This window comes from Rhineura floridana, chromosome 19 (genome assembly GCF_030035675.1).
Source record: "Rhineura floridana isolate rRhiFlo1 chromosome 19, rRhiFlo1.hap2, whole genome shotgun sequence".
Lineage (NCBI taxonomy): Eukaryota > Metazoa > Chordata > Lepidosauria > Squamata > Rhineuridae > Rhineura > Rhineura floridana.
Genome location: NC_084498.1, coordinates 4,799,415 through 4,810,000, shown reverse-complemented (window position 1 = coordinate 4,810,000; position 10,586 = coordinate 4,799,415). Strand labels below are relative to the sequence as shown.

The window sequence follows — 10,586 nt, the reverse complement described above, 5'->3', positions numbered from 1 at the left end:
TTGAGCAACAGAATTAGAAGTCTCGTGCAGTGCTACTAAATAATCCGAGTGAATCAGGCACTTGGCTGTATTCCTGAAAGCTGTGAAATATGAATCTTGCTCTGTACAACTCCAGCAGATGCCTCCAGTCAACTCTGCAGTAAATAGGAAACTGATAAATCCAACACAAGATAACTTAGCCTGTGTCATATTTTGAGAAAGGGCTGGAGCTCAGTGGCAGAGCACCTGCTTTGCACGCCCCGGTTCCTATGTTTCTGTCACTGCTGAAGTGTATGGAACTGATGTGCATTAACTATGTTAACATGAGGAGCAACTTGGAACAGATTGTCTTGCAGAATAATAGAAATGCAAAGGTACCCAACCCTAATAAACTTCATTATTTCTAGGTAACCATCAAAGTTCCACAGAAGAATTCTTAAAGACCATCTGCCACTTCATCAACATATCTGAAACCACCTGTGTAAGCTTTTAGTCCTCTCGATAGCAGCATTTAAGCAGGATTTTATCAGAGAAGCCTCCTTTGTGAAGTAAACCTTGACTTCTACAACCTAAGAAGCATCTGTTCACAGTTTACTTGGCTTTTTTTCTACACTCAGCACCTTGGTATATTAATGTTACATATTTGAAGATCTTGAATAACTTACTACTCAGATACCCATCCCAGCCCTCTGAAAACTAGCATACTATGGTTCCCTTTTGTGGTGATTTGGAATGTGTCGGGGTGGGTGGGTGAGGGTTACAGAATCAATTGTCGTTAAGTACTGAGAGCTTCCCTCCTTTCTCTGTCTTTAACCTAGACAGAAAGTGCCGCTTTTATATAAGAGAACCCTAAGCTGCCTACTTATTTTGACAATCAATGCTGTGAAGCAAGCACCAGTTATTATTTATTCTTTCCCTTATCTTTCATCAAGTACATAAAGCAAATTTCATAGTTGGCATACATTTGTTCAGTTACCTTCCATTTTTGGTTATGCGGTTATCTCATCTTTCCTAAGCACTGATTGATAGGTGCTAAGTTTCCTAGTTTTAAGTGGTCGGAATTAACATTTCTACTCATCTTTTAGTGCAAATGGGGCAATATGAAATTTTGAGTGGTAGAGGGAGGTTTGTGTGTGTTTTCTTTTCTAAAGTGCAAACATGCCAAGAGTAACTTGCTCTAGTGATTGCAGAGAATGCAACAAAGATGGATGAATTGCCTTAAAGTTCTCCACTGTTCTTTGAAGTGGGAAACATCAGGTTCAAATTCCCTTTCATCAGCCTTCCTTCCCCAGCAGCTACCTGCTTCAAGATTTAGTTTCTTTTGACCTATCTTAGGTTACTACTTGGGATATTGGAAACCCAGCTTTGTTACTGCAGGCAGAAATGGCCTATTTCAGAGCATTGCTTATCAACTGTCCATGGATATGGGAGGTATTACCTGTTGTAAGTCATCTACAAGAATCTTAATTTTAATACTCTGAATGTTTTGGCAGTGGGTAAATTGAGTGACTGGCCAACACGCTCTCTGTGCAGAATGCAACAATTATTATTTTATTATATTTATATTTATTGCCCACCCTTCACCCATAGATCTCAAGGCGGGTTACAGACATTGCATCCCTGTATGTTAGCCCTAAAGGTAGACTGTCAGTGCTGAGAGACTTTATTAACATGTCTGCAAGTAAATTAGTAGCAAGAGGAGTTGGCGTATGAACGCAAGACTACAAACCAAAAGCTCAGTCTAGTCCAGCATCCTATTCCCCATTGGTCAGCTCTGTGCCTTCTTGCAAGCCTGCAGTCAGGGCAAGGAAGCAATAGCAGGTTCCAGATAGCCATTGATTAAATAAATTCATGCAGCAGAAGTTTATCTTCTTTTAAAATATCTATACTCGTGGCCACTGCCATACCTTGTAGGAGAGTGTTCCATAGTGTGGCTTTTATTCTTCATATCAGAGGTGAGAAATACTATGCCCAGGGACTGAATGTGGCCCTACAAGCCTCTATATCTGGCCCTCAAGATTCTTACCCAGGCCACGTCTCTCACCAGGCGGTGCTTCTCAGCCTCCTTGAGTACTTTTTCCCGGCTAGGAAGGAACAGTGGTGATGTCGCTCGCCTGGCTGGTGTGTGTGTCCTAATATTATTTATTAAATTTATATCCAGAAATTTATTGCCAGAAGCCTCAGGAGGGGAGAGTGTTCTTGCACTCGGGTCCTACTTGCGGGCTTCCCCCAGGCACCTGGTTGGCCACTGTGAGAACAGGATGCTGGACTAGATGGGCCACTGGCCTGATCCAGCAGGCTCTTCTTATGTTCTTATGTTATCCCATCCTTCTTCCCTAAAGGAGCCCAAGGTGGCAACAAAACCTAAAACCATATATAAAGCATATTAAACAAAGCATCTTTTAAAAAAAACCATAAAAGCAAAACATTAAAAAAACTTTTTTTTAAAGAAAGCATCTTTAAAAACAGTTCCAATACAGATAATGGCTCCTACTGGACAAAGGTAACCGTTGCAAGTTTTGCCATGTGCACTCTTGCCTTTGGCTGTGTGCACCACTGCTAGGTGGCTCCATGATGGAACACAGCCCTTGGGCTGAACAGGGGTTTCTCACCCCCTATGGATTTATTTATTTATATTTGTATCCCACTCTTCCAAGGGAGCCCTGGGTGGCAAACGAACAGTGGGAAGGAGAGCCTGGCTGGGAGTCCAGAGTCTGTGAGTTCAAATGCCCGCTTGTGTCTCCTGGGTGTCAAGGGCCAGCTAAAGATCACCCCACAGTGAGTGGCTCAGGGGTTACGTGCCCTGCCACCTGTGCAGCCGTGGGCAAGCTGCAGAGTCCCAAGCAGCCCAGTTGGCCCCCAGCTGGCAGTTGCGGACAAGGAAGGGGCTGGCTTGTGCAGCTGTGGCAAGCTGAGCAGGCTCTAGCCAGCTGGGGAGGACTAGCCTCAGAGGGAGGCAATGGGAAACCCCCTCTGAATGCCACTTACCATTCTATTACCCTACTATTCATAGGGTAGCCAGAAGTCGGGATGGACTTGAAGACAGTCCATTTCCATTTTTCAAAACTTGATAAAGCCACCTAAAACATTTAGAACGTCTTAGAAACATTTAAAAGCAATCGCATCCCCTTACAGTTACTGATTTTAAGATTGCCTGCCATGGCCAGTATCAATCAGCCACCAACTGCCTGGGGTAAACAGGAATAAGTACATACTAATAGCAAATTTGTTCTCCAGATGCTTAACTTTTTGTAGTTAATACACTACCATCACCCCCAAAATGGAGATAGCAGCAGGCTTTGGCTAACCTCAAGGTTTACAGAAGTAGAAAAAAATGGGGGGAGAAACGTATGTGGACAATGCCCTCTCCCACCCAAACTGGGACAAAGCAAAAGTGTAATGGACTGCTACAGAATGATGCGGGGGGGAGGAATGAAATGGAATATTGCAGAAAAGGGCATGGTTGACTGCCTTAGACAGGTGCACTTCGTGGTGCAGCATTTTGTTGTAGTTTTAGTAAATAGAGTACACTTTTGAAAGGTTATCCTTTTTTTATGTATACATGTATTTTTGGCTTCTCTCATAGTATCAATTTTAAACGATTTCCACCACCTAGAAATCTATAAAACAGCACTAAATGGTGTAGAAATACTTCTAAATAAATAAATGATAAGAGAGGCCTGGAATCTCTGAGCCTAACTCAATCTGATAAGATAGGCCAACGTTTAAAACAAGGCTTTGAACTTTTTTGGCTTTAAAGTTGGCAGACCAGGAGTCTGGCTGATGACAATAAAAAGCAGTAAGGGAGGAGCCAACCCTTCCATGGGATTGAAAGGCTGGGATGTGGCCTTCCAAACCTGCCTCAGGCTGAGGGAAAATGTAAATGGGCTGCCTTCAAGTCGATTCCGACTTATGGCGACCCTATGAACAGGGTTTGCATGGTAAGGGGTATTCAGAGGGGGTTTACCATTGCCTGAGGCTGAGAGGCAGTGATTGGCCCAAAGTCACCCAATGAGCTCCATGGCTGTGCAGGGATGCGAACCCTGGTCTCCCAGGTCGTAGTCCAGCTCCTTAACCACTACACCACACTGAGGGAAGGGGGTCTCCAGCGGAACGTCTGAATAGAATAAAATAAAATGGGTTCCTTCCTCTTCCCCCTGACTAAACATCTGCTTCTGAGGGACATCCTGTATTCTATTTTCATCGATTAAGCACTGAAATGGTGCTTATGAAGAAGGTCATCGAACGTGTATAAATTGGGTTATGCTTCTGGTAAAGACTTATTTAGCATTTGTTGACAATATTTTCAACTGATTTTTAAAGAAAATTGGAAGGGGTTTGTGGAACATTTTACATATATTTAATTGCAACTACGTTCGCTGTCTAATCACTATTAAAATGGCTGCCAGCCTCGTTTCTCGTTTCTTTCGAGGCTCTCTGGGGAACTTAACAAGCTCGAAATATCGCGAGACTGCGCCTCACAGGCAAAAAATATATATATATATATATATATATACAACCCGCGGAAGGGGCGTGCCCCAGCAGGAACGAGGAGAGGAGTCGTGCCAAGACAGCCCCGCCCTTCTGGCTTCAAATTCCCTCCCCCCATTTTTCCTTCCCTCAGATAACCCCGCTCCACAGCAACGCAACGCCATCAAAAGGCGACGCAAAGGAGAAAAAGGACCCCGAGCATTAAAAAAAAAAAAAAAACCTTTTAAACGTTGCGAAGAAAGGGGGAAGGGCCTTTGACCCATGGCGCCGCGTCGGATAGGCGTATTTCTTAAATTACTAATACTCCGCCTGATTTTTTTTTCTCCCGTCGTGAAAGCGGCTGCCTAGAGGATCGTGGTGGGAGGCTGGGAGCGAGAAGGAGGAGGAGAGACGGGTTTAAGTAAGCTGGTCTCGGCTTAAGCACGACCCGGCTGGAGTTCCTCAGCGGGTCAGGCGGGGCTGCCCGCGGCGGGGGCGAAGCTGTGGCAATGGCTGGCGGCTCCCTGACCGGAGTCGAGCCTCGGCGCGTGAAGCAGGGCCCGGATTAGGAAACGCTGAGGAGGCGGAGGCGGCGGCGGCTTCTCCCCTCCTTCTCTCTCTTTTACCTCAACCGACCGTCCTTTCCCCACCCCCGCCGCGAAGAAAGGTCTCCCGCGCCTTCCCCGCCGTCCCCCTTTCCTTCCCTGGCTGGGCGGGGATGAGGCGGCAGCCCGGCGAAGGAGGCGGTGGCGGAGGAGGTAGCGGCAGCAGCGGAGGAGGAGGAGGAGGCGGTGGAGGTGGTGGTGGTGACAACGACAGCGACGACAGCGACTTGGAGGGGCGGCCCCCTGCCTAGCCCGGCCTCGCTCCTCCTCCCCCGCAGGCTCCCCTCGCCGGGCCTGAAGCGGCGGAGGATGTCGGAGGAGCCCGACGCGGACAAGATGATCAAGGTAGCAGAGCTTGCTGGAGAGCGTTTCCAAGCGCACGGCGACCCCCAAAAACTCAAGGCGATCACTTCATTTATTTATTTTTAAGCCTGCGCCTGAAGGGGCCGTAGCTCAGTGGAACATGCCAAAGGGCCCAGGCAGTCGTGTCGTGGCGAATTCAGAAGTGCAGGGTCCCTTCATGACAGTCACAGCCACTCCCACTCCCTCCCCCTTTTTTCTTATTTTGCTGCTGGGTTGAGAACGAGATCCTTGTTAAATGCCTTCTCCCGCAACAACAGACCTCCCTAGGAGCCCGACAGCACGAAAGGCAAGAGTGTTAGCTACTCAAAAGAGTCTTCTCAGTGGCTGGCTCACCTCCTTTCATTCTGATTATCTCCAGTCAGTAGGAAAAAGACAAGGGAGCATGCTAGAAGACTCCCCTTTCATTCTGATTGGCTTGTAGGATGCTGGAGACATTAGGACCCTGCTGGACCCTGCTCCCAAAAAAGTAAGGGGTCTAAGACCACCACCGCCAGAGACTCTGGACTATTACACTCTGGGATCCAGGTTCAATCTCTGAGCAGATCTCCAGGTAGGCCTGGGAGAGAGCCCTGCCTGAAACCCTGGAGAGCCACTGCCAGTCAGTGTAGACAATACTGAGCTAGATGGCCCAACGGTCTGGTCCAGTGTCAGGCATCTTACTATGTTCGTCTTAGGTTAGAGTGCTCCTGAGCATGTACAGAATCCAGCCCACTATAGGCCTGGCTGCAATGCAGCCACTCCCACCTATCCCAGACACCACCCATTAAACATCTCTCTTCTGTATTTGTAATGTATTTAGTTATTCTCAATTTGGTGTTCTCCAGATGTTATTGGATTCCTGCTCCCATCAGCCCTAGCCAGCATGACCAATGGTTAGTAACAATGGGAGTTGGAATCCAAGACATCTGGAGGAACACCAGACTGGGGAAGGCTCATTTATGACATTTGTATGCTGTCCTGTGACATAAAGTTCCCTGGGTGGCTTGCGATAAATAAGCAAACCTGGAAACAAATAGACATAAAACCTTAACATCGACGATGACATCAATACAGCAAAAACAAAACTCATCATAGTCCTAGAGTTAAAACACAGATTTGTAAAACTGAGAGGACCAGAGGACATACTTTATTGAAAATGCCGGTATAGACAGAATGGTTTTCACCTGGTGCTGAAAAAGCTGGGAAGAAGGTCTTTTCCCAAGCAGGCATCCCTGGGAAAGCCTTTCCAGAACTACAAAAAAAGTAGTCATCAGGGAAATGGCTTGTCTCTCTTCATTTGGCAGGGCAGCCATTGTTATGATGATATACCTAACAAGCACCTCAAGTTTTCTAAGCACTGTAAAGATACTTAAAAAAGAAAACAGCCCCATATTAAAAACACCATACAAAAGGAACAAAGGATGGGGAAGGAAAAGGAAAGTAAGCGCTGGAGCAGCTGCCACTTCACTAGGCAATTTCTGTGCCAGGTTGGTCTCCCCCTCGCCAGGATATCTGGCTAATAAGTCACATGTTCTGCAGGCCTGGGCTTCAGGAGTACAGTGGCGCAGAAAATAGTAAATTATTAAATAGAAAATGTATTCCAATGTTTACAACATTTATTCCCTCAGTTAGGAACATCGAAGTGCATCCAGCTCATATTGTTTCTACAAGGACTGACCCTGATACTCCAGGATCTCAGACAGGAGCCTTTCCCAGCCCTACCCAAGATGCTGGGGATCAAACCCAGGATTTTTTGCATGCAAAGTGTCTAGTCTATTAGTGAGCTATTTGTGTTTGCTAGCGATAGTGTAGGGCCATTGTGCACGCCTGTTAAAAATCAAAATGATTACTTTGTTTCTAGCACATTGATATCATTTCCAAAGAACGATTATAATGATTTTATTTCTATAGCACCATCACCATGTATGTTGCTTTAGAGAGTATACCTACACAAGAGAGACAGGAGGCAGATGCAGGCAGAGTTAAATAGGGGAGGAATGTGTGCATATTGCAGTTATACTAGATTTGTATCCCACTTTATAATTGGAGGGATTTCAACGTGGAATATGTTAATTAATGAAAATGTAAAGAAGTTATTAAAAGACTAGTGAGTCTAGAAAAGCCTCAGAGTCTAACTAGATCAGATGATCAAGATCTAAAACCTAGAGATGCCTGAGTATATATAAAGGTCATCACATGGCGCCAAAAAGGCAAAATGCTGCTAGCTTATGTTACTCCCCTTCTCTCTCCTGCTGCCTCCCCTTTTCCCTTGTGTCAACCAATTTCCTGTCGTTGTTTAGCCAGAGGCTGTTGTAGCTTAATTTGTAATCAAATATATATAAAAGTTTCTTGCACGTAAACAGTAAAAGGCTATAATTACGGCTAAATGAGACTAAGCATGAAAACTGAATGGAACAAATGGGTATTGTAGTAGATTTGTGGAGGTGCTATTTATATGATTATAATATTACACTAAACATCTTCACTGTCCCACTTCAGGCATCTGAGGTGAACTCTTGCCTACAAAAACTCAGGCCACCATACATTCATTTGCTATTTCAGCTCTAGAGCCTCTTTGTTGTTTGCCCGCTTATGAGGGCACTAATGCAGCACAGAAGGAAGTACCAAGATTTGTGGATGGTATTGCACAAAACTCTGCCTTAGCACTCCAGAGGATGCAGTATTTCCATGTTTCCTCTCTCTCTCTTTTAAAAAAACTAGGAAACTTCTATTTTAGAAGAATACCACATTAACTGGACTCAGAAGCTGGGAGCTGGAATCAGTGGCCCAGTAAGGTAAGAAGATGCCTCTTCTTGGCTTGTGATTGAAATTTTACAATAATAATGAAATACTGAATGCTTTAATTATGCAGTGAGCAGAATTGAACATTCCTCTCTTCCCCCATTTCTTGTTTGGTACGTAACAAAAACAAAGTTGTTTTGTAACATATCTTGAATGCTTGCATTTATTAGACTTTTAACTGGCTACTGCATTGGGCTCCCACCATCAATTTGCACCTAACTCCAACAGTGCTGCAACAACAGGGTTTCCCAGACAGTTCACAGGGTTCCTTTCCAATGCTTTTTTAAAATACTTTAAAATGCCATTCAGTTGAACAGCTCTCAGATGTGTGTAATCCCAGTAAAATGTGATTTTCAGACATATTCACATATACCCTTTTGTGTTCATGTGTAGGAAAAATGTGAAGTGTAAATTGTCCTTTGATCCAATCACTTAAATAAGCACAGAGAAATGACTAGTCTTCAAAATCATTATCCCACCTATCCATAGTCAGTTGTGGCTCAGTGACGTCTTAAAAGAAAAAGAGAAACTATTCTCTCACATCCTACGAAAGCTTCTCTATCTGGTTGCCTAGAGCAGATTCTTACTTGCCATAGGTGACCAGGCATATATCTCTTTGCAAGCTGTTTGAGGATTAGCCACAGGCATAAGCTAGCCCAGCTAATGAGTCTTCCTCTGCTGAATTGGGATCCTCTTTACAGTTGACTCCAGCACTGTTTGAGGGTTGAGTAAATTCTGATAATAGCTGATATTAAAATCAAAGGAGAATGGAAAACAGTTTATGTGAGGAAGAAAAAGAGTCTCTTTCCCTGCTAGTTGTGGTTCCCAATAGCTTTTTAGGAGGCCTGGGTAGCCTAATCAGGGAGGGGTTATATCTGGGTTCTGGCCAATCAAGAAGCAAAGACCACCAGTGTTGAAACAACGATCCTCCAACATTAACTTTGCTGGACCGGCCATGTTGTTCGAATGCCTGATCACCGTCTTCCAAAGCAGCTACTTTACTCCCAACTTAAGAATGGAAAACAGAATGTCAGTGGACAGCAAAAGAGGTTTAAAGATGTTCTCAAAGCTAATCTAAAAAAATGTAATATAAGCATTGAAAACTGGGAAGCCTTGGCCCATGAGCATCCCAATTGGAGGTCAGCCATTATTAAAGGTGCTATGGACTTTGAAAAAGCACGAGTACAGGGCGAAAGGGACAAACGAGCTAAGCGGAAGGCACGTCAAGCAAATCCTCATTGTGACCATCTTCCATCTGGAAACCTATGTCCTCACTGTAGAAGGCTGTGTGAATCCTTATCTTGGAAGATAATCTTACTCGGCCACAAGTGATTGCCAATGAATGATATCTGGGTTCTGGCCAATCAACTGACTTTGGCTAGGAACCAGTCAGGACCTGTGAGTCATGACAAAACCATTGGAGAAGTGCAGGTTGATTTGAGTACTTGGCTTGCCTTTTGTGTTCATCATTTCCCAACCATTGGGTCCACAGATGTCGTTGGACTACCACTCCCATCAGCCCCAGCCAGCATGGCCAATGGTGAGTAATGATGGGAATTGAAGTCCAGCAATATCTGGGGACCCAAAGGTTGGCAAAGGCTGACACAAACCGTGTTTCAGCCTCAAAAGATGTGAAACATCTGAAGCTGTGTGGATTAACTTCCCATCACCTCTGACTGACCACAGTAACCCCATGTATGGGGTGGTGGTGGTGGAGAGGCAAGCCTGTGGGATTGGAGGCCAAGCAGTGTGTTGGGTCCTGTTGAAGCCATGTTTCCCAGCACACAGTGTCCAAACATTAATGTGGAAATAATGCAGGAGAGTAGATTGGGAAGGGGTTCTTCTCTTTTTTCCCTGTCTTTTTTGTCGAGTGATGAATGCATTCATATGTCACTAGCTTCTTTCCAGCCTCCCCACTAACCAAATGATTCTACTACTATCTGGACAGAGTCTGCATGAAAAAATCATCTCAAGAACGCTTTGCATTGAAAATCCTTCTCGATCGCCCTAAAGCTAGAAATGAGGTACAGTCCACTGTTATTGAAACATGTTCTCTAGATCTGTCTCTCCTCTTGTTTATTCCTCCCCCACCCACTCAGTTATCCTGAAACAACTTAGAGTAGTAGAAAACACTAACACAACTTGGAAAGCTGCAAGTTTTGGGCTGGCAAAGCACTTTTTTTCTCCCTTCCCCTGGAGAAAAAGCTTTCTTTGGCTGCACACACCTCTTCCCAGCAGAGAATAGGCATGTGTGGTTAACATAGCAGGATTTAATCCCTGCGTGGCAGCTGACAAGTGGGGGTTAAGTTTGGCTGTGTACGCCTTCAAAGGCAGCCTGTAAAAGTCAAGGTTCTTCCCCCCCCCGCAAAGGAAGAAAGTGCTTTGCCA

At 45.0% G+C, this 10,586-nt stretch overlaps 2 protein-coding genes across 3 annotated transcripts in view; both read left to right on the top strand.

Annotated features, from left to right (window-relative positions):
• ALDH2 (aldehyde dehydrogenase 2 family member) overlaps positions 1-555 on the top strand; it is a 35,852-nt gene extending 35,297 nt beyond the window's left edge. Inside the window, exon 13 of the mRNA XM_061602559.1 lies at positions 387-555. Within this exon, the coding sequence (XP_061458543.1) occupies positions 387-419 (33 nt within the window). The 3' untranslated portion in view covers positions 420-555. The remainder of the gene's footprint in view (positions 1-386) is intronic.
• Positions 556-4,619: 4,064 nt separating this feature from the next.
• Positions 4,620-10,586, top strand: part of MAPKAPK5 (MAPK activated protein kinase 5) — a 30,006-nt gene continuing 24,039 nt past the window's right edge. The window contains exons 1-3 of one of the 2 annotated variants that reach the window (XM_061602478.1): positions 4,620-5,399; positions 8,118-8,191; positions 10,147-10,222. In XM_061602478.1, the coding sequence (XP_061458462.1) occupies positions 5,364-5,399; positions 8,118-8,191; positions 10,147-10,222 (186 nt within the window). In that variant the 5' untranslated portion in view covers positions 4,620-5,363. The remainder of the gene's footprint in view (positions 5,400-8,117; positions 8,192-10,146; positions 10,223-10,586) is intronic. The other variant, XM_061602479.1, reaches the window with a different exon arrangement.